Here is a 21,879-nt window from a genome sequence, read left to right on the forward strand (position 1 = left end):
CAATCTGGACAAAGCTAAATGTGACAAGGAAATGATCTCGTTCCCACTTCAAATGCATAATTATCACCCTGCCTTGGCAGTTTTAAAAATGAGACTAAGCTCACTAACTTAAGTTCTCAAGGCTCCATAATATATATATTCACTGAATGAAAAAAAATACATATTTATTGTAAACCCATTATATGTCAGTTACCAGGGATTCAAAGACATTTAAGTCACTGTTTCTTCCCTGCAAGGTCTTACAATCTAGTAGAGACTAGCGGATAATGTATGATTCCCATGCTGTGCTCTAAATGCCGTTTTCTTAGGGAATTTGCATTGGCTTCATTCATGGTTTTTTCAGGTCTGTCCATCAGAGCAAGGTCTTGGCAAATTAGTGAAGTAGGCACAGTTTGTTTCTGGCTCCTCTCTCCCCTTAAGACATTCCCTTTCCCTCCACCAAGAAGTCACAGTTCTAGGAATGAAAACATGATTATAATCCCTGCTGACATATTTTTGCTAATATTATAAGGATTTGCCCCTCCTGAGGGTAAGTGCATTTTTGTAAGGAGGTCTTGAACCTAAAACATCATTCTAGAGCTAAAGGAATGAATTTCTACAGAAAGAATTTCAGGTTACAGCCTAGATGGGAGGAATGAAGCCTTAAGTACTGGCCAATTTGTATTCTTTAATCATAATTGTTTTTACCCTATGCCCATCTTTATTTGATTGCCCATGCTTTTTTACAAACCCTATGCCCATCTTTATTTGATTGCCCATGCTTTTTTACAAACCCTATGCCCATCTTTATTTGATTGCCCATGCTTTTTTACAAACCCTATGCCCATCTTTATTTGATTGCCCATGCTTTTTTACAAACCCTATGCCCATCTTTATTTGATTGCCCATGCTTTTTTACAAGGGTGTTTTCTCTAGTGTTCAAGGATAGACCAAAGAATAAACTATAAAGCTTTTCATTTCTTCTTGCATTTTTGCTACTTACATTACTGCGCAAGGGTTTGAAACACTCAACCTTCAACCTATTTTGCCCCATTCTGACATCAGGCTTCAGGCCCCCTTTTCACCAAACTCAATTATTATAGTTGATATTCACCGTAGAGCTTCTACTTCTTCTGTTAAATTAAAACATGCAAACCTTTAATGGGAAAAGGGCATATTTTATTCATTAATGAAAAAACATGTTTTCATCACAATGGTTTCTATTCAAAGGTTGTGTTGTAGCATTTGTTGTGCATGTTTTTGTCCTGAATAAGAGCAGCAGGTTCTAACAGGCTAGCCCATTATTAGAATTTATTTCTTTTCATGAATAACAAGTTCATTATTTTAGAAGTTTAATCCTCTTCTCCAAAAGGAACATGCTATCTCTTTAGAAATTAATCAGTTTTTGCCTTCACATTTGGTCTTCAATTGCTGTATAGCATTGTTTCACTCTCTAAATTATGTGTCATAGCTATAGAGGTTCATGAATTGCTGCAGCTGCTGTTAAGTGGGTATTTTTCTATGGTCCATAGAATAAGCCCTGTTTGTATCCTCTTCTCACATTTTTTTAAAGTTCCCATGATGGTCTGAAAGAATATTCATTTTCAATTGGAATGAAAAGTTGCATGGTAATGAATTGAAATAAAATAACGTATATAAATAATAATGGCACAGTAGAACAAGGAAATAACTTACAAAATTCAAAGATGTCTGCATACTTTGCTATAAAACAAATCTTTTTTTCAATAACCTTTATTACAATTTTTAGTAAGACATGATCAACAAGAGACTCAAACAATAGTTGTTCCTTTCCTTCTCGAAAAGCAAGTTAGAAACAAATTTTATCAGACGTTTCTAGAAGAATTTATTTAACATAAGTCCTTCAAAGCATTAACCAGATGGATTTTCTGCATTTGTAATTCCCTTATAGTCAATATCGGTGGTAAACATCTGGGTGATAAAGTACATCTTTATTTGGGAGGAGAAACTAGAATGGCATTTAGTCCAACAGTACTGTAGTCACAAGCAATGGGAAATATGCAGTAGAGAGAGAAGAAATCTGAAGAAGAGAAAAAAGCATAGTATTTATTTTCATCAAAGTATAGTCGATACAGGTGAATAAAAGTTCTTCAGAGACTATTAATGTTTATTTACTTTACCATTTGTGTCACGTTGGGTAGTACCTGCAGGAAAGAGGAAATACTCTCCTAGCTTTTCCTCATTTGATTTTCAGATGATTCCAGAAACGTTCTGCATTGGTGAAATGGCAACAGGACCCAGCTATATGTCATTTAATTTTCTCTGGGAGCTCAAAAAGGATTATGAGTAGTTGCCTGCAACCAAATAGTATTCACAATATAGAGAAACAGGCCTTGAAATCATAGAACCTTAAGACTAGAAGGAATCTACAAGTTGTTTAAGCCAATCTTCTATTCAGCGTTTAAATATTCTACAGCAGTCTTGATAAACGTCCATCCCAGATGCTTGATGCTGTCAGTGACCGGCTTCCCACAGCCTCCGGCCTGGTCAGTTTCAAACTCAACTACATGATTGCTGGCTACTTTTGACATTGACAGAGAAGAGTATTCTTAGCATAACAGAAGTTTATGGAAGTCATAGAATATCCAAAATTCTATTTACCTCTTGGGTCATTAGGAGTTGTAGTTTTGCTGTTAAGGTAAATTACTCAATTTTTAATTAGATAGTAGATACCGCTTTTCTTCAACTAAATCTTAAAATACATAATCCCATTTTCCTGCTCCTTATCTACTTCATGTTTGTATACCAAACAAGAGCTATGTTTAACGTATTACTAAAGTTTCCTTTTTCTGTTTTTTTTTTTTCAATGAAGACCTAGTTTTACTTGCACATTTTTCACGAGCATCAAATAGTGGGTGATCTCTCAAGCTTGAACAGCAACAGTTGTATCGCTGAGGAAGGATTTCTTGTTTCAGATTGTCTAGGTAATGATTCACAGCTATTTTTGGTAATTCTCAAAATGACAGCTCCCTGAATTTTTCTGTATGCAAAAAAATTTGCTGGGCTAGCATCTTTCAGACCCTGGGAGGTTCATCCCAATCCTTGGCATGTGGGAACAAGGGAGTGCTCTGAAATCCTCACTGCAGAGGGAATTGACCTGTCCGACATTGTCTTGTAATACATGTGAATGTTTGATGAGGTAACTCCAAATGTCTGTGGCCTCCTGAGGCCTGGGATTTGTGGCAGGATGAACCTATGTGTTGGGTGATATTATGTATAGGCCTTAGGACTTCCAATACCAAACCTGATAAATTGAACCTAGGATGATGGTTGAGCTCCTTTGAAGAGGACTCACAGTACTTTGCAGCATCTATCTTCATACAGTATTCAATACATGGTTGCTAAAAAGTGGAAAAGAGGGCCAGGTGTAGAGTCTCATGCCTGTAATCTCAAACCTTTGGGAGACTGAGGTGGGAGGATCACTTGAGCCTAGGAGTTGGAGACCAGCCTGGGCAATGTAGCAAAACTCTGTCTTTACAAAAACTACAAAAATTAGCTGGGCATGGTGACATGTGCCTGTTGTCCCAGCTACTCAGGATACTCAGCTGGGAGGACCACTTCAGCCCAGGAATTCAAGGTGTCAGTGACCTGTGATCACACCATTACACTCCAGCCTGGACAACAAAGCAAGACCCTGTCTCTAAAAAAAAAAAAATTTAAAATAAGTAAAATTAAAAAATGGAAAGGATGCAAAAAGACAGTACATAAGAATTAACATGCTGATATAACTGGAAAATTAGGAAAAAGGAATTAACTTTTTCAACGTCTGAATATTTTCAGAAAATACATCTGGGTGCCACTGGTTATTGGAAGGCATGAGCTGGGGGAAAAGCCAGAGAAGAAACCATAAAAGGAGAAAGGGAAGAAAGAATATAACAGGCAAGATAGGAGAGAGGTAGAAAGAATTTTTTAAGAGAAAAGAAAATGTGTTTAATATCCCTTTCACGTCATTTTCTTACTCAAAACTCTTCAATGGATCTGCATTGCCTATGGGATAAATTTCAGCCTCTTTAAACCTAATGTTTAGTGTATTCCATGATCTGGATTGAACCTACCTCTCAAACACATACTTCTGGTCTATTTATTGACTGTCCCTAACTATTTCTTTAGGGTTCTTATATTCTTGTCTTTGCTTCCTAAGGAAAATCCCATGTCCCCTTCAGGACGCAGACTCAGGGACCACACTTAGAAGTTTTATACAGACAGCACAAATTGACCTTGTTTTCTATCATATTTACTTTACAACCCTTAACATTTTCCCTAATGCTCTCCCTAGACAGAACTCCGTATAATTCCCTTAACAGCAGGAACTCTGACTCTAATTCTGTCAGATTATTTATGTGTTTTGAAGGTAAGTTTTGCTTGTTTTTTTGATCTGTAGGATCAGACAATTACAAAACATGTTTCCTACTAGTCTCCATTGCACTACTTCTGTCAGTTACATAAGGATGCCTTCATCTTACTAAAATTCTTCAGCCTTGGAAGATTTTTTTTTCTACAGTCATTTTTTCAAAGACTCCCTTTTCTTTGAAATCAGCATTTAGTACTACAAGTAAAACAAAGAATCATAAGCTTTTCATGAGACCCTTTAAAGAAATTTGCCACATAGAAGTTATTTGATTGGCAAGAGTTTCTATTTTTTCATGATGAGAGAGAACACTGAATTTAAAAAGGTTCAAAAAAAGTAATATGACTGAGGCACCTTTACTTCATATACTTTATAATAAAAAAATGGATAGGAAAAATCAGATATCGAGGAGCTAGGATGAAAAAAATCTCATTCTTAGAGAGCAGCAGAAGTTGAATGCCTGCAGCTCTCAAAATTTAAGTGCAGATTTGTCTTTAGAGCTTCCCTGGATGTGTGAATGGAGATTTATAGTGAACTCATAACTCCATGCAATTTCAATATATGAACATTTCATATCAGAGAACTATGAAGAGATGCCCAAGAAGGTATATTATTATAACTGCATTCATACTTTGACATTCCAAGTCCAAAACCAGTGAACTGAATCTATAGTATTAGTTGCATTTCCATAAAGAAAATTAACAAAAATTTTTGCAACATCATCTTTTTTCAAGGAGCCAACTTACTCTATTTTTTTTTAAATCTATATACTCACTAATCCCTGAGGATTAAAAGAACTATAATTTTCATGAAGCATGAGAACTTTACATGAAAATATACTGAAATGAAATTTAGCAAGATGGCCACCAACATATTGCTTATGAAATTTTCCAGCTAACTCTTAGGCGTCACGTGGTTCATTCTCAAGCAGCCTGCAGTCCTCTAAGCCCTGTGTATAATTCCTGAACTTGGTCATTATGTGAGCATAAGGCCGAGAGCAGTCATATAGCTCACTTGGATCATTGCACGGGCCATTTGCAGGAGTGCCTCCACCAGTGCTAGGAAAGTATTAAAAGAAGGTCCTGGATGAGATGACACAAGTTACTTGAGTGTTATCTTAGGTCAAGCAGTAGTACACCAGTGTATTGGTGTGGCCGTTTTCAGGTTTGTTAAACTTTACCTTAGGGACTTATTTTGGTTTGGCCACTCTGAGTAGATGTCATTTTTAGTAATTTACTTTTTGTCTCAGTCAAAATATTGTAGATGCATTGAAATAAACTTTGCTCAGATTCTCCTTACACCTTGGTTCATTTTGTTTCCTTTTCCTGAAAAGTTTCTTCCCTTCTGCCTGTTAGAAATGCCACCCATGTGTCAAGGGCCAGCTCCAATCTCCACCTTTCTCATAAAGCCCTCCAAAGCTGTCAACCTGTGGTGATTTCTGCATCTTTTGAATTCCAGCATTATTTCGCTGCTTAGGCATTTATTTATTGTCTTGTTTATCTGTGATTTTCTTCTAAGTAACTCTTTTTTTTCTCCAGCTATTATACATTTTATCTTTCTTAAAGACAGAAAACTTTTTAATGCTTTGTGTACCAAACATGGCCTAGCATAGTGACTTTCCCTTGTAGGTACCCATTAAATATTTGTTGACTAGTTGATATAGTTTGTTACCTTTATGTTACCTTTAACACTGTTTCTCAAGGAAAAAATATACAACCTCATAGATCCACACTTATGGACCCCATTCTAAGCTACTTTGCAAACCTTTCCTTTGTATATTTATGACATCATGTAAATAAATAATCTTGGTACTGGAATGCATCTTGGTATTGGAATTCATTGCAAGTCTTAGTTATTAGGAGATAGTTTGGATGATCCAAAGTATTAATTTTTAGAAGTTAGTGAAATAATACAAAAAATATTGAAATTCCCATATTTCTAAGAATTCTACGGAAGTATTTCTCTCTGTGAGAAATACTATTTTAGTAAACCCTAAACTACTCTAAACTATGGGGACCAAAAAAAAAAAATGCCCAGTCATTAGGACAAAATGTATTCAAAGCCCCAACAATATACACATTTTCACCTTTCAATATTACTTCTAGAAAACACATTCAAAAGAAATAAAGATGTACACAAATATTTAGCTACAATGATATTCATTATAGCATCAAATATAACATATGCAAATATTTAAAAACCTAAATAACAATTAAATAGGTGGTCAGATAAATTAAGTTTACATCATACAGGGGTGCCATTAAAGTGTGTATTATATGAGAATATTTAACAAAATGGAAAGATGTTTGCAATATAATATGTGAAAAAGCTTATAAATATAATTGCATATTTTAAAGTACTGGAAATATATGCTCCAAATGTTGCTATTAATGTCATTTTGCAATGAGATTATGGATTTCTAAACTTTCTAGAATGAAGGTGTATTACTTTTGCATAAAGAATTTAAATATTTAAAGATATTAAAAACTTAGCCAGTACATTTGAATTCAAGTGTTGGCTCAGCCAGTAGCTTAAAATTGCTCTATAGGGTCATATACCCTTCAGCCAAGAAACTACATTACTTAATCTTTTGAATTTTTCAAAAGATTGTGCAAAGAATGTTCTTCCTTGGCATCGTTTGTGCTCAAAGCTCTCACTTGATGTTGTTTGTAGGTCCATGGGAAGTGTATGTGTAAGCACAACACAGCAGGCAGCCACTGCCAGCACTGTGCCCCGTTATTCAACGACCGGCCGTGGGAGGCAGCTGATGGCAAAACGGGGGCTCCCAACGAGTGCAGAAGTAAGTAACAAGTCCACAGTACTCAGAAGTCTTCTCTGTAAAGTCAGCTTATCTGTGGACTCCTGGTTGTCTCTACAAACACAACACAAAGTGGGGGGTGACAAACACTAGAACCTACGCAAGCATAGCCATATCACTGCCCACTATGGCTTCAGCCACTGAAAACGGTTACTGTTTGTTACGTTGCCAATGTGACTGTTTTGCCAAGAATATGTTGCTTATTTGTTGGACACTTTGTGGGAGCTAAGGACCCTTTTATAATTGGACATAATAAAAACAGGAGAGTGGCTCACACCTGTAATCCCAGCACTTTGGGAGGCCGAGGCCAACATGGTGAAATCCGATCCCCACTAAATATACAAAAAAAAAAATGAAAAATTAGCCAGGCATGGTAGCGTGCACCTGTAATCCTAGGCACTTGGGAGGCTGAGGCTTGAGAATCACTTGAAACTGGAAGGTAGAGGTTGCAGTGAGCTGAGATCACGCCATTGTACTCCAGCCTGGGCAACAGAGGAAGACTCTGTCTCAAAGTAAATGAATGAATGAATGAATGAATAAAAATAAAAGCATGAGTAGACAACAAGAGCATCTGATTCTGTTCTACAATTACTCTTATTGCTAAGATGGTGAATTATAAACATGAAAATAGCTGTCTTGAATTCAGTTCTCAAAACTACCCAATAAAACAGGTAGTGTTAATCCCATTATAGAGATCAGGAAATTGAAGCTCAGTAAGAGTAAGTGATTTGCTAAAGTTAGTATATGATAGTGGGGACTTGATCCCAAGTCTCAAGACTCCAGATTAGGTACTTTTTCCCATAATACGACAATGTCTTTCTTTTCACTTTATGATGCTTGAATGAAAGATTAGATTTGAAATTAAGCTGGTAAATCAAGAATGAGATTTCCCTACCAGGACTAACTTGAGGTTTGAGGTTGGAGATTAACTAGGAAAGTAAAAATGTGGGAACCTGAGCCATTTTTTCGTTGCAATTTAAAATGTTCACAGAAATGCACGTGCCCATAAGAATGTTAACACTCACAAGTCTCTATTTTACAAGGATGTAGAAGCAGGTACTGTGGGTAAAATTATGAGAAGTCTCTTCCCATATGTAATCTGGAGTCATAATTGATTTGTTTTTGTTTCTAGGAAATGTAAAGGGTTTCCTGTAAGAATAAATCTCAAATTATCTCATAATGTACTTTAAAAAGATATGAATCTGGTCAGAATTTCATAACACATCAAGGAAACAATGAAAAACAACAGCACAAACATTTTCAAATACACTTGACCTCCACAAAAATCTGGATTCTTATTCCAAATTACTCATCAAGAGAATCTAAAGAATTTCTCCTGAATTCCTAGAGTGCCTTTCTGGCTCTTCACACAGAAATCAACTGCCTATCTAAATACATATAGAACACAGAGACATGTCACTTGATGCTACTGACTTATAATCTTAGAAATGCCTTTGAGGAATTACTATATAATAAATACTGCAGGCCTCTTCTGTAGTATAAAGAAAATTGAGGCTTCAATAGGAGTCCACCTTATACTCACCAGTTCAACCGCTGAAGAATATTACTTCACGGAAGATAAATCAATCTAATTGCCAAGTTACTAAGCACTGTCCACGAGCAGCTTCCTTCCAGGCTCATTAGTAAGCATGAATTCATGCCTGCCTCTGCAATATGAATGGTCATTTCCACATGAGGCCTGACAATCTCAACTTTTCTTAGCAAAGTCAGGAGACCCACAGGGATGACCCTTGAGAAGTAACAGGAATGGGAATGGTGAAGTGTTACCAGAAAAGAGGGTAAAGAACTGGTAGTCACTTCTGTCATCTTTCCACAGTAAATGTCTACCCCTGTTGGCAAGTTCATCATAATGTCTCTGCCAACTAGGCAAAGCTACACTTTGTTGATTTTCATGCATCTCCTGAAACTTGTTTTTTTTAAATTAAGATCTATAATGAAAAAAAAAGTAGTAACCTATTGAAGAAAGGCAAAACAGGGCAAATGGGGATGGAGAGGCTAAATTTCATAATGGATACCTTTCTATATTGCTTTGATTTTTAAACTGTTAACTACTCAAAAACTAAAACTAAACATTAACAATCAGTTTATCCTATTTTTATTTATTTATTTTGAGACAACTTTCCCTGTGTCACCCAGGCTGGAGTGCAATGGCATGATCTCGGCTCACTGCAGCCTCTGCCTCCCGGGTTCAAGTGATTCTCCTGCCTTAGGCTTCCAAGTAGCTGAGACTACAGGCATGTGCCACCACACCCAGCTAATTTTTTTATATTTAGTAGAGATGGAGTTTCACCATGTTGGCCAGGCTGGTCTCAAACTCCTGGCCTCAGGTTATCCAACCCACCTCGGCCTCCCAAAGTGCTGGGATTACAGGCGTGAGCCACCACACCCAGCCAGCTTATCCTATTTTTAACTACTTGAATATGAGGTAACCCATCACTCTAGTTTTACTTATTAGTGTTTCTCTCCATGCTTCTTATTTCCAGGCTGCAAGTGTAATGGGCATGCTGATACCTGTCACTTCGACGTTCACGTGTGGGAGGCATCAGGGAATCGCAGTGGTGGCGTCTGTGATGACTGTCAGCACAACACGGAAGGACAGCATTGCCAGAGGTGCAAGCCAGGCTTCTATCGTGACCTGCGGAGACCCTTCTCAGCTCCAGATGCTTGCAAATGTAAGTAACCTGTGGTTTCCAGAAAATAGGCTGATTTGTACAAAACTGATGAGTCTCTTCATCTTTCACTCCACTAACTCAAGGGAGGGAGGTCACTGAGATTCTCAGATAATACACTCACAGATATCGGTTAATTTCTTCATTGCTAAGAGGCAAGAATTTTCAACCTGTTGGGTGAAAACAGTATAATACTCACAAAAATAATTTCCTTTCTCTCCATAAAGTAAAATTATTTCCTGTATCACCACATTTTGGAAAATAAGATGATTAATAAAAAAGAAAAAAAGTGATGAAGAGGGAGAGCTATTTAAGATCTTAAGACTTTACTTGTGAGTAGAAAGTAGACAATAAATGGACTCAAGCTGATGAAACAAAGGGTGGTTACTGCACTTGGGTTATTCTTTTACCTTAATGAACTTAACCATGATAAAAGACAAGTTTTGGTTTTATTATGAATGCATTTTGATTGACACTGCTCTAATGTATTCTCTTTATCATAACTAATTTATGACATCATAATAATTTTATACTCTCCCCAAAATACTAAAATCTTGTAGAATGGATTCTGCTTTTTTTGTTGACATAACTCTGAGAAGAGGTTTATTTGGAGGCCGCGCGGTGCCTCATTCCTGTAATCCCTGCACTTTGGGAGGCTAAGGCAAATGGATCGCTTGAGCTTACAAGTTTGAGACCAGCCTGGGCAACAAGACAAAACCCTGCCTCTACAAAAACTACAAAAATTAGCCAGGTATGGTGGTACACACCTGTAGTTCCAGCTACTCGGGAGGCTGAGGTGAGAGGATGGCTTGAGCCCAGGAGGTGGAGGTTGCAGTGAGTTGAGATGGTGACACTGCACTCCAGCCTGGACAATAGAGCCAGACCTTTCTTAAAAAAAAGGGGGCGGGGGGTGGGGAGAGAGAGAGAGAAAAGGAAATGAAAGGAAAGAAAAAGAAGTTTATTTGAAAAAAGAATTGAATTTGAAAAGATCTACCCAATTCATAGGACATTATCTGAAATGTGAATATGAAGGGTGCGTGCAAGGCTTATGTGAATGTCAAATGTGGATGAATAGCTCATCTAACCACATTAGTATTTACCCTTCTATTAGCTCAGAAATCATCATATCACAGAAGCCACTCAAGACTGTAAATGGAGATTAATGATCATGCCCTTCCTTTCCCTACCAAGGACTCCATGTTCTATCTCAAAAACAGTGACAGGAAGAGAGCAATACAATGGGAAATGAGCATTTGAAACCTTGGGGTTATTTGCGAGTTTTTTAAAGGAAAAACTATATTGCTCTTTAAAAATGTTTTGAACATCAAGGAGAAGATATCAGTGTGGAATTTGAATGGGCTTGCTTGTTACAAGCTTTTTCTCTTAAATAGTGGCAGATAAAATATAGTACTGCTCCCTTTCCACAGCAAGCCCCAAATTTGGATTTGTGTCATAATATTTCTCCTAGCATTCTGTTTTACTCCTGCTCCTTGTTTGTACTCAGACTTTCTTTGTAATATTTAGGAGGTTTCAAACAGATAAAGATTTGGTGCCTTCACTGCCAATTGCCGGTTGTGTGACCTTATGCTGGCTATTGAAGCTCTTTGGACTTTAGTTTCTTCATATGTAAAATTCCTGCCTGTAGAATAATGAGAACTATATAAGAAAAAATGATGTATATATAAGATAAAAGGGTTAGCACATTGTCTGTCATAGAGTAAGCCCTCAAGAAATAAAAACTAGGCTGGATGGGGTGGCTCACATCTGTAATCCCAGCACTTGGGAGCACTTTGGGAGGATGAGGTGGAAGGATCACTTGAGCTGAGGAGTTTGAGACAGCTGGGCAAAGGAGAAGACCCTGTCTCTATTTATCACATTATATTTAAAAATAAAAATAAATAACAATGAAAATTAGTATTGTAATAACTGTCATGTCCTATAAGCCAGAAGGTAGAAAATAATACGATAGGGTTTCTACTCTTTATTGATCAAAAATACCTTATGTTAAAGATAATTACTTCTTTAAAACCTGCAGCTCTTAGGGCCTAAAATATAGGATCCTAGTCTCCATGTGCTAACAAAATGGTCTGCTTATAATATTGCTTCAACCTAGAACATATTCATTCCTGACACCGTTTTGTACAGGATTTGTTTAAATGAACAGATATATGTATATGTATATCCCATAGCCTCAGACCACTTAGTAGTTTGTACATTCTCACTAAAAATGAGAACGTACAAACTACTGAATGGATAAAAGAGGAAAGAAAATAATTTGTCATTGACTTGGATAAGTTATCTATCTTGTAGGGCAACAGGTAACATTTTCAAAAAGATACTGTTATACAGCATTTCCTTGAAACAATATGCTGTACAGTATACCTAATGTGTTCAGTATTTATTCACCCAGTTACTGTTTATTGAGTACCTACTATGTGCCAGGTACTTAACATGCATCAGAGAACAAGACTCTAGCAGAGTCAGACAAAAAATGTAAGTAATAAGTCTCCTCTAGAGGAGACAGACAAGAAACCTAAGTAATAAGTGAAATATATAGTGTGTGAGAAGTTCATAAGGGCTAGTATCATCAAAGAAGAAAAAAAATAAAACAAGAGGGATCCAGGGAGCCAAGGGCTTGGGGTGGGAAGAGGAGTGGGAGGGTATAGTATGGGATAGGATGATGAGGGGAGGCCCCAGCACTGGGGAGGCAAGATTTCAGAAAAGATTTGAAGACAGTGAAGAAGTTCACCAAATAGTTAACCGGGGAAAGAATGTTCCAAGGAGAGGGAATACCTACAGTGAATGTCTTAAGACAGGAAGGTGCCTGCAAAGGAAATAGCATGGCTGCATCAGAATGGGAGTTGGGGGGTGGCAGGAGATGAGACTAGAGAGGTGACTGGGAAGGGGAGAAAAACGAATATGTACTAATGGGCTACTGTAAGCTCACCAGCTTTTACTTGGAGTAAAATGATGAACCGGTGCAAGGGTTTTCAGCAGAGGAGTGGCATGATCTGACTTCGTTTCCAAAAGACCATTCTTGTGTTACACAAAGGCAGCTCCAATCATATTGAACTTGCGCTTTCAGCATTCAGCTTTAGTTGAAGTTAGCAAGCAAACTAGTGATTCTCAAAGTGTGATTCTTGGACCACCACCATCAGCATCACCTGGGAAATGTGTTAGACTTACAAATTCTCGGGCCCTGAGATGGATCAACTGAATCAGAAATTCTGCAGATGGGGCCCAGTGATCTGAGTTTTCACAAGCCCTCTAGCTGATTCTGATGCACAATAGTTTGAGAAACAACTGATCTAAAGAAAGCATGCCCCCCCCATCTCAAATTTTACATTGGTTAACAAAGCCAGATTTTAACATTTTGCTAACATTTGGGCCTCTTCTGTGTGCTGGTGTAGCAAACAGCTAGTCACTTCCATTAGAATAAAGAGTACAATACCAAGGGAAATAGCACAAGAAAATGTTGAAGGATTGATTGGGGCTAGATTTTAGAGGGCCTTGACTACCGACCTAAAAATGTTGGTATTTATTTTCTAGGGTACTGGGAGCCATCACAATAATTCAATTAGGACAGTGTCATATATTTGCAATGTATTTTAATGATGTATAGTTCTGATTAATTTCAAAGCATTACATATTATTCATTGCATTTTACTTTACTGGTTTTTAAATTGTTTGGCTTTGTAAAGTCATAAGATAGGTAAATGTACAAAGAATTAAAACAGATAAAGCCCTTTTGTGGTGCCTAAGTCTGACCAATTAAAAAGAGAAAAAATAAAAGGTTTACTGGCAAAGTTTGAGCCAAAATAAATACTTTTTTGTTTATTTTGTTTAGTTTTGTTTTTTGTTACTGTTCTATGCTCAAGCTATGGTTCATACTCTTACTAACTGTAAAAAGGTCACCAGCGCTGGCTTTTTAAAGCCTAGAACACTCACAGCATCAGAGTTTTGTAAAAAGAGTGTGAAAGAGCAGTTAGGGAAAAAAGTGACCTCTTGTTAGTAGTTACTATTATTTAAACAGCTCATCTGGAGACTTGTGCAAAACAGGTTTTATAGGTTTTGGTTCCCAAACTACCAGATCTGTGAAAAACATAAGCACTTTGTGAGAATGCAGCTAAAATTAACAACATACATAACTTATTATTTTTTCAGTTCATGAAAATGTCTGAGCATTCACCAATGGACTTGAGCCATTAGAATATTTTTTAAAGCCTATTCTTTCACTCAACACATTCTTATTCAGTGCTATGTGCTAGGTACGCTAGTTCTGGGAATTATAACTGTAAGTGAAACAGAGACAGTCTTTTGACAAAGCTAAGAAAGTCTAGTGAGTTATCTATAATGTATATATGCATATATGTGTGTATAGGCAACTAGTGGTATCCACATACACACAAGTATGATCAGTAATGTGTCACCGAGTGTGGAGCGGAACACATCAGAGAGACAGTTAGCAAGAATGGAGTGTTCTGAGTTTTGAGAAGCTGAGACCTAAAGTTTAATGGAAATTAACAAAGCATGAGTAGAGATATTCCCAGCAGAGAGAAAAATCAGTGCCAAAAAGGAACAGAAAGAACGAATATAGCATATTCTGACAACTGAAGAAAGTTCAGAATGGCCATAGAGACAGGAAAGAGCAAGGAGGTGATTAAAGCAGTGTTAGGATGAGGGAAGTAGAGCAGGTGGTTGGCAGGAAGTGCCTGTATCTTGGACATCTCAATCAGGGAGCAAGAGTAACTCTCAGGTTGAACTTCCCACAGGTAGTTGATCACCAGTCCATGTGCGTCATCTACTATAATTGCCTGGTTGATATTTATAGATATATCCAAGTGTATTTATAGATAATACCCAAGTACCAGAAGACCAAAGGCTCCAAAGCCATTTCAAGGAAAACTCCATCAAGACCACATTAAGATACTCTTTAAAAAAAAAAAAAAAAAAAAAAAAAACCCTGAAACATAATAAGGTAATTGCAACATAGTCATCTGTAATTGTAACATAATTGTAACAAGTTTCTGATCCCTTTATGTTGTTATGGATTCACCTACCTGTGGTAACTTAAAAACTTGAAGCTAAAAACTACCACTGCTAAGTCATGTTACTAATCATCACTAGTTAACAAATACTTGGATGGTACTTAATGTGCCAAAGTAGGAAAATTATGAAAATAACCGATACCGATTTAGTTCTCTTAGCATAATGTATAGGAGGTGGATGGGCTCATATGGAAGATCTGTCTTTCTTTCCCTCTCCAGACGGCTTCCTGATCCCTGGGCAGGCTTCCCTAGGAAAGCCCATCTCTATTCACTTTAGGACTATTCCAGGATGTGTTTGGGGCAGAGATGCCTGTGTCTGCTTCCCTAGCTGAGGTTTCCTTACTGGCACCTGCTTCCAGAATATTACTCTGGTTCTTTTTTTCTCTTTTTCTGAGCCTGCAGTAGATCCCAGCATTTATTAGCACATCCAGTTGTCCTCTCTACCTACATACTCTCCATAGTATGTTGTTTGATTGATAGTATGTTTGACAGCATTTTCATTACTCTTTAGTTATATTTTCATATCGTTAATTCCCTCCTTAGTAGATGTATCCCTGTCACTTCTTCAGTTGTAACTGATAATAAAGGTTATGACAAATAAGTAAACATACTTAACATTTGTTAAATATCTCTAATTACCAGATTTCATACGAGGTGCTGATAGTGATATTCTTATAGCTAGATGTTTCCCCCAATTTTTCCCCACTTTTATGAGGAAGCTAGTATCAAGAAAACAAGTTGATATTTTAAAAATTTAAACTATTTCAGTATGTGGTTCCACCAACAACATGTACAAAGTTATTCAAAATAACAATTTTATTGTATTTATTTTACTGTGCTTACCAAGGCAGAAAAGCAACCTGCTACTCAGTGTGTGGTCTGCAGACCAGCCGCATTGGCATCATCTGGTTGCTGATTAGGAATGCAGAACCTGCGATCCCACCCCAGAGCTATTGAATAGTATTAAAGGTTGAGAAAAGCCAGGCACGATGGCACACAGCATCCCAGCTACTCAGGAGGCTGAGGAGGCAGGATCACTGGAGTCCCCAAAATTCGAGGCTGCAGTGAGTTAGGATCACGCCACTGCACTCCAGGCTGGGCAGCAGAGAAATTTCCCATCTCTTAAAAAAAAATTTTTTTAAGGTTGACAAGTGCTATTGAATGCTTTTCAATAAGGGTTTAAAGGCATAATAGCACTTAATCTACAGTTAAACTTTTCAGAATTAGCCTGAACATCTTACTTAACCAAACATCCAAATTAACAAAAGTTTACATCTCTATTTGTGTGCATATAGACCTAGAATATTTTAGAATAAATTATATGGAGGTTTACTGAGGAAAAAATGGAAACCTGAATAAATACGTTTCTGTGGTACAGCATTTTCCAGAGTTTGATCCACAGAGCTCTAATTCCATGAAATGTTAACAGAAATTACGTGAGGGGAAATTTTACTATGGCCTTCAAACTTAGGAAGTAAATTAATCAAAGGTTTCTTCACTTCAGAATGTCTCAGAGCCTAATATGCCAATGTTCATTATAAACCTGTTTCAGACTTTTGAGGTCTCTTCAGTTTAACCAGAGAATGCTTTTTTTCAAGTCATCTTTTGAGACCTGTGTTGTATGGCACTCACTGGAAAATGCTATTATTTTATAGTGGCCAAATGTAATCTATATGAAGACTTTACTTGGGAAGACATATGCTAGAAGATTTTTCCCATGTATTTCTTCCCCATTTCCAAGTGCCAGAGGCTACAAATGCATATCAAAGAAAACAATGAACCTTACATTTCTATCAGTGAAATAATCTTAAACATAATAACTAGGCTTGGGCAATCTAGTCTGTTGGACTTTCAGCAATGAACATATGACAGCCCTTTTCTCTTTCTCTCTCTTCTTAGTTTTTATCTTCTCAAAAATTAGAATCAGGCTAGGCATGGTGGCTCCCACCTATAATCCCAGCACTTTGGGAGGCCAAGGCGGGTGGATCACCTGAGGTTAGGAGTTCAAGACCAGCCTGGCCAACATGGTGAAACCCCATCTCTACTAAAAATACAAAATTAGCCAGGTGTGGTGATGGGCACCTGTAATCCCAGCTACTCAGGAGGCTGAGGCAGGAGAATCGCTTGAACCCAGGAGGCAGAGGTTGTAGTGAGCCAAGATCATGCCACTGCACTCCAGCCTGGGAGCCTCCAGAGTAAGATTCTGTCTCAAAAGAAAAATAAACAAAAAACAAAAAAACAAAAGGAACCATTGAAAACCTGAAGCAACAGCTGAGATAAATTTACTAGAAGCACATGAGTTGTAGCTCAGTTTAGTTCAGAAAACATTTATTGAGTGCTTTCCCCTGTGCCAAGCTCTGGGGTAAACACTAAGTCTGTAAAAATGAAAAGATCTTCCCAAAGAGATGTTACATTCTCAATGGAGAGAAATGTATAATAACAGATCATTTCCATACACTGTGGTGGTGGTGATGATGACAATATCACAGTAATAGCTGACGTATATTGAGTGCGTACTGTTTTCTGGTCACTATTCAAAGGGCTGTGTATGTTTTCACTTTTGTAACTTTCATAAAAGCACTTCAATGTAGGTAACATTATTACCACCCATTTTACAGGAGGCAAGTGCAATGGAAAAGATGCAGCAAGTGCCTTAAAAGTGTTGGGTTGGATGAAGTCAATTTAGGGAAGATTTCCTTGAAAAGATCCCTCCCATACTTCTTAGATGGCTGTTTGTATTTTTTCTTGTAAAATTGCTGAAACACAGTTTGTCCGGCTCTCTAATCTCAGTCGTTTTTAATTAGTTGATCTAGAAAATGAAACAAATGGATGATGTGATGATGTTCTTCCTCACAGCAGCTACAGTACATTTAATAAAATACTTACTGGGCATGTTGACTCATTCAACCAATATTGATGGCATTCATCTTTGGGCTTTGTTTGCAGTCAGGTAGCTAGCTTCCTGCCAGGTAAGCCAAGGACTTACTGGTTTCATTAATATTCTAGGAGATTTATTTTCCTTCCACACTCCTGATAGGCACCATGCTACATGCGATGGATTCTTATGTGTACATTTTTACTTAATGCTTATGAATTCATCAGACCTGAAGAAGCAAGGCTCTGAACCAAATCTTCTAGCCAATAGATTTATTTCTTGTGAGCAATTAAATCATCCCCTTTCTTACTTCCTCTTTATTTCAACCTTAATCAGAGTCTACTGTTGGACCCAGCACAATCAACTACACATTTCCATGCCAAGAAATCACTTCTGAGGATTCCAGGGATGTTGTTTGTTTTTTTAAGACTAGTAGAGATCATTGAAACTGAATTTATTTCTACAGCTTAGGAAAAAAAAAATTTTAAAGGATAGTGCATTTAAGGTCTGTAAACACAAGGGAAAACATGAATCTCTCCAGCTGAATCTAGGGCTGGGAATAGAAATGGAGGCTCAAACTGACTGATTGCTAAGGCACAGAAAGAAAAAGGGGAATGTAATTCTCACTGCGTACTGAGATACTTTGAGCAGTCTCATCTCTCTGTTCTAAAAGAGGATAGTCTCTTTTAGAGTAACTCACTTGAAACCTCTAAAGTCACCTATGTGACTTTAACAACCTATAACATAGGTAGATTTTTATTTATTTATTTATTTTTATTTATTTATTTTACTTTAGGTGCATACTATATCTGACATTTCTCCCCATGTTATCCATCCTCATCCCCCTCTCCCTCCCCACCCCCCACTGTCTCTCCCGTACCCCCGCCAACTGCCCCCAGTGTGTGATGCTCCTCTCCCTCCACGTGTTCTCGTTGTTCAACACCCACCTATGAGTGAGAACATACGGTGTTTGGCTTTCTGTTCTTGTGTCAGTTTGCTGAGAATGATGGTTTCCAGATTCACCCAAGTCCCTACAAAGGACATGAACTCCTCATTTTTTATGGCTGCATAGTATTCCATGGTATATATGTACTACATTTTCTTTGTCCAGTCTATCATTGACGGGCATTTGGGTGGGTTCCAGGTCTTTGCTATCGTACACAGGGCTGCAATGAACATATGTGTGCATGTGTCTTTATCGTAGAATGATTTCTAGTTCTTTGGGTATATACCCAGTAATGGGATTGCTGGGTCAAATGCAATTTCTATTTCTAGATTCTTGAGAAATCGCTACACTGTCTTCCACAATGGTTAAACTAATTTACACTCCCACCAACTGTGTAAGAGTGTTCCTATTTCTCCACAAACTCTCCAGCATCTGTTGTCTCAGATTTTTTAATGATCACCATTCTAACTGGCATGAGATGATATCTCAGTGTGGTTTTGATTTGCATTTCTCTAATGACCAGTGATAATGAACATTTTTTCATCTGTTTGTCAGCCTCATATATGTCTTCTTTTGAACAGTGTATGTTCATATCCTTTGCCCACTTTTGAACAGGGTTGTTTGGTTTTTTCTTGTATGTCTGTTTTAGTTCTTTGTAGATTCTGGATATTAGCCCTTTGTCAGATGGGTAGATTGCAAACATTTTTTCCCATTCTGTTGGTTGCCGATTAGCTCTAATGATGGTTTCTTTTGCTGTACAGAATTTTAATTAGCTCTGAACTTTAATTAGATCCCTTTTGTCTATCTTGGCTTTTATTGCCATTGCTTTTTGGTTTTAGTCATGAAGTCCTTGCCTATGCCTATGTCCTGGATGGTTTTGCCTATGTTTTCTTCTAGTGTTTTTATGGTGTTAGATTTTATGTTTAAATCTTTAATCCATCTGGAGTTCATTTTAGTGTAAGGTGACAGGTAGGGGTCCAGTTTCTGCTTTCTGCACATTGTCAGCCAGTTTTCCCAACACCGTTTATTAAACATGGAGTCCTTTCCCCATTGCTTGTTTTTGCTGGGTTTGTCAAAGATCAGATGGTTGTAGATGTGTGATTTTTCTTCGGGGGTGTCTATTCTGTTCCATTGGTCTATGTCTCTGTTTTGGTACCAGTACCATGCTGTTTTGATTACTGTAGCCTTGTAGTGTAGTTTGAAGTCCGGCAGTGTGATGCCTCCGGCTTTGTTCTTTTTGCTTAGGATTGTCTTGGCTATGCGAGCTCTCTTGTGATTCCATATGAAGTTTAAAGTAGTTTTCTCCAGTTCTGTGAAGAAGGTCATTGGTAGCTTGATGGGGATAGCGTTGAATCTATAGATTACTTTGGCAGTATGGCCATTTTCACGAAATAAGAGAGGACACAAACAGATGGAAAAACATTCCATGCTCATGGTTAAGAAGGACATAGGTAGATTTTTCTATGGCAGGTGTATTAAAAAATGTGAGAGCCCGGCACAGTGGCTCATGCCTGTAATCCCAGCACTTTGGGAGGCCGAGGTAGGCAGATCACCTGAGGTCAGGAGTTTGAGACCAGCCTGGGCAACATGGTAAAATCCTGTCTCTACTAAAAATACAAAAATTAGCCAGCCATGGTGGCAGGTGCCTGTAATCCCAGCTACTTGGGAGGCTGAGGCAGGAGAATCGCTTGAACCCGGGAGGCAGAGGGTTGCAATGAGCCGAGATTGTATACTGGCTTTTGTGGCAGGGTTCATGATGGGAGGGAACCCTGACCTCATTCATAGCATTTGGCAATTTCTGTGGTTGAGATATTCTCACCATAGCAGTTTCAAACTATCAGCTCATTTTTCATCAGGAAGTCAGACTCAGGCTCTGAGTCAAAAGTAGAATGGTTTGGACAAGGTCTTGCCTCCACTTTCACAGCCCCAGTTCTCTCACCTCAAGCTGCTCTCTCTAGTCACTGGTTCCCAAACCTGGCTGTGGGTCAGAATCACTTGGGTGCACTTACTGAAAATATGGAATCTTAGGGCCCTGCCCAGGATACACTGAATCAGAATCTCCAACAGGGCGTCTGGACAGAAATCTACATTTCTTTAAAAAGCATCATTGGTGATTCTGATTCAGCCTTTTGGTCTCCTGGCCAGTATTTGAAAACCACTGCATATAGCAGTCTTGTCCCTAGCATAAGCGCTCTTAAAAATAATAATAATAATTAGCTGAGCATGATGGCATGTACTCATAGTCCCAGCAATTCAGGAGGCTGAGGCAGGAGGATCACTTGTACCCAGGAATTTGAGACTGCAGTGAGCCATGATCATGCTACTCCACTACACAGCCTGGGTGGCACAGTGAGACCCCAACTCAAAAAAAAAAAAAAAAAAAGTCCTCACTTTAGTAGAACACACTGTTTGAAACAGATGTTTAAAAAAGTGCCTGTAGAACAGAAAGAACTCCTTTTAGGAAACAGCCAGTTAGTTCCTTTACGATAAATTTACTGCCTTTTATTCCAATACACATTTTTTTTTTTTTTTTGAGATGCAGTTTCGCTCTTGTTACCCAGGCTGGAGTGCAATGGCGCGATCTCGGCTCACCACAACCTCCGCCTCCTGGGTTCAGGCAATTCTCCTGCCTCAGCCTCCTGAGTAGCTGGGATTACAGGCACGCGCCACCACGCCCAGCTAATTTTTTGTATTTTTAGTAGAGACGGGGTTTCACCATGTTGACCAGGATGGTCTCGATCTCTTGACCTCGTGATCCACCCGCCTCAGCCTCCCAAAGTGCTGGGATTACAGGTGTGAGCCACCGCGCCCGGCCTCCAATACACATATTTTTAACTATTACATAGTCTTTCTCCATATATATATATATATATATATATATTTTTTTTTTTTTTGAGACAGAGTCTTGCTCTGTTGCCAGGCGCCAGGATGGAGTACAGTGGCGCGATCTTGGCTCACTGCAACCTCCGCTTCCCGGGTTCAAACAATTCTCCTGCCTCAGCCTCCCGGGTAGCTGGGACTACAGGTGCACACCACCACGCCCAGCTAATTGTTTTGTATTTTTTTTTTTTTTTTTTTTTTTTTTTTTGAGATGGAGTTTCGCTCGTTACCCAGGCTGGAGTGCAATGGCGCGATC

The 21,879-nt window shown here is 38.2% G+C and overlaps 1 protein-coding gene and 1 long non-coding RNA gene across 4 annotated transcripts in view; one reads left to right on the forward strand and one right to left on the reverse strand.

Moving 5' to 3' along the window:
* Positions 1-21,879, forward strand: part of NTN4 (netrin 4) — a 122,944-nt gene that overhangs the window by 57,619 nt on the left and 43,446 nt on the right. For all 3 annotated transcript variants that reach the window (XM_064376862.1, XM_064376860.1, XM_064376861.1), the window contains exons 4-5: positions 7,040-7,166; positions 9,689-9,877. In XM_064376862.1, coding sequence (XP_064232932.1) covers positions 7,040-7,166; positions 9,689-9,877 — 316 coding nt within the window. The remainder of the gene's footprint in view (positions 1-7,039; positions 7,167-9,688; positions 9,878-21,879) is intronic.
* Positions 9,723-21,879, reverse strand: part of LOC135275357 (uncharacterized) — a 160,329-nt gene continuing 148,172 nt past the window's right edge. Inside the window, exon 5 of the long non-coding RNA XR_010342934.1 lies at positions 9,723-9,886. This is a non-coding gene — a long non-coding RNA (uncharacterized LOC135275357). The remainder of the gene's footprint in view (positions 9,887-21,879) is intronic.

This window comes from Aotus nancymaae, unplaced genomic scaffold, assembly GCF_030222135.1.
Source record: "Aotus nancymaae isolate 86718 unplaced genomic scaffold, 86718_ANA_hifiasm-v0.15.2.pri h1tg000016l, whole genome shotgun sequence".
In the NCBI taxonomy this organism is placed as follows: Eukaryota; Metazoa; Chordata; class Mammalia; order Primates; family Aotidae; genus Aotus; species Aotus nancymaae.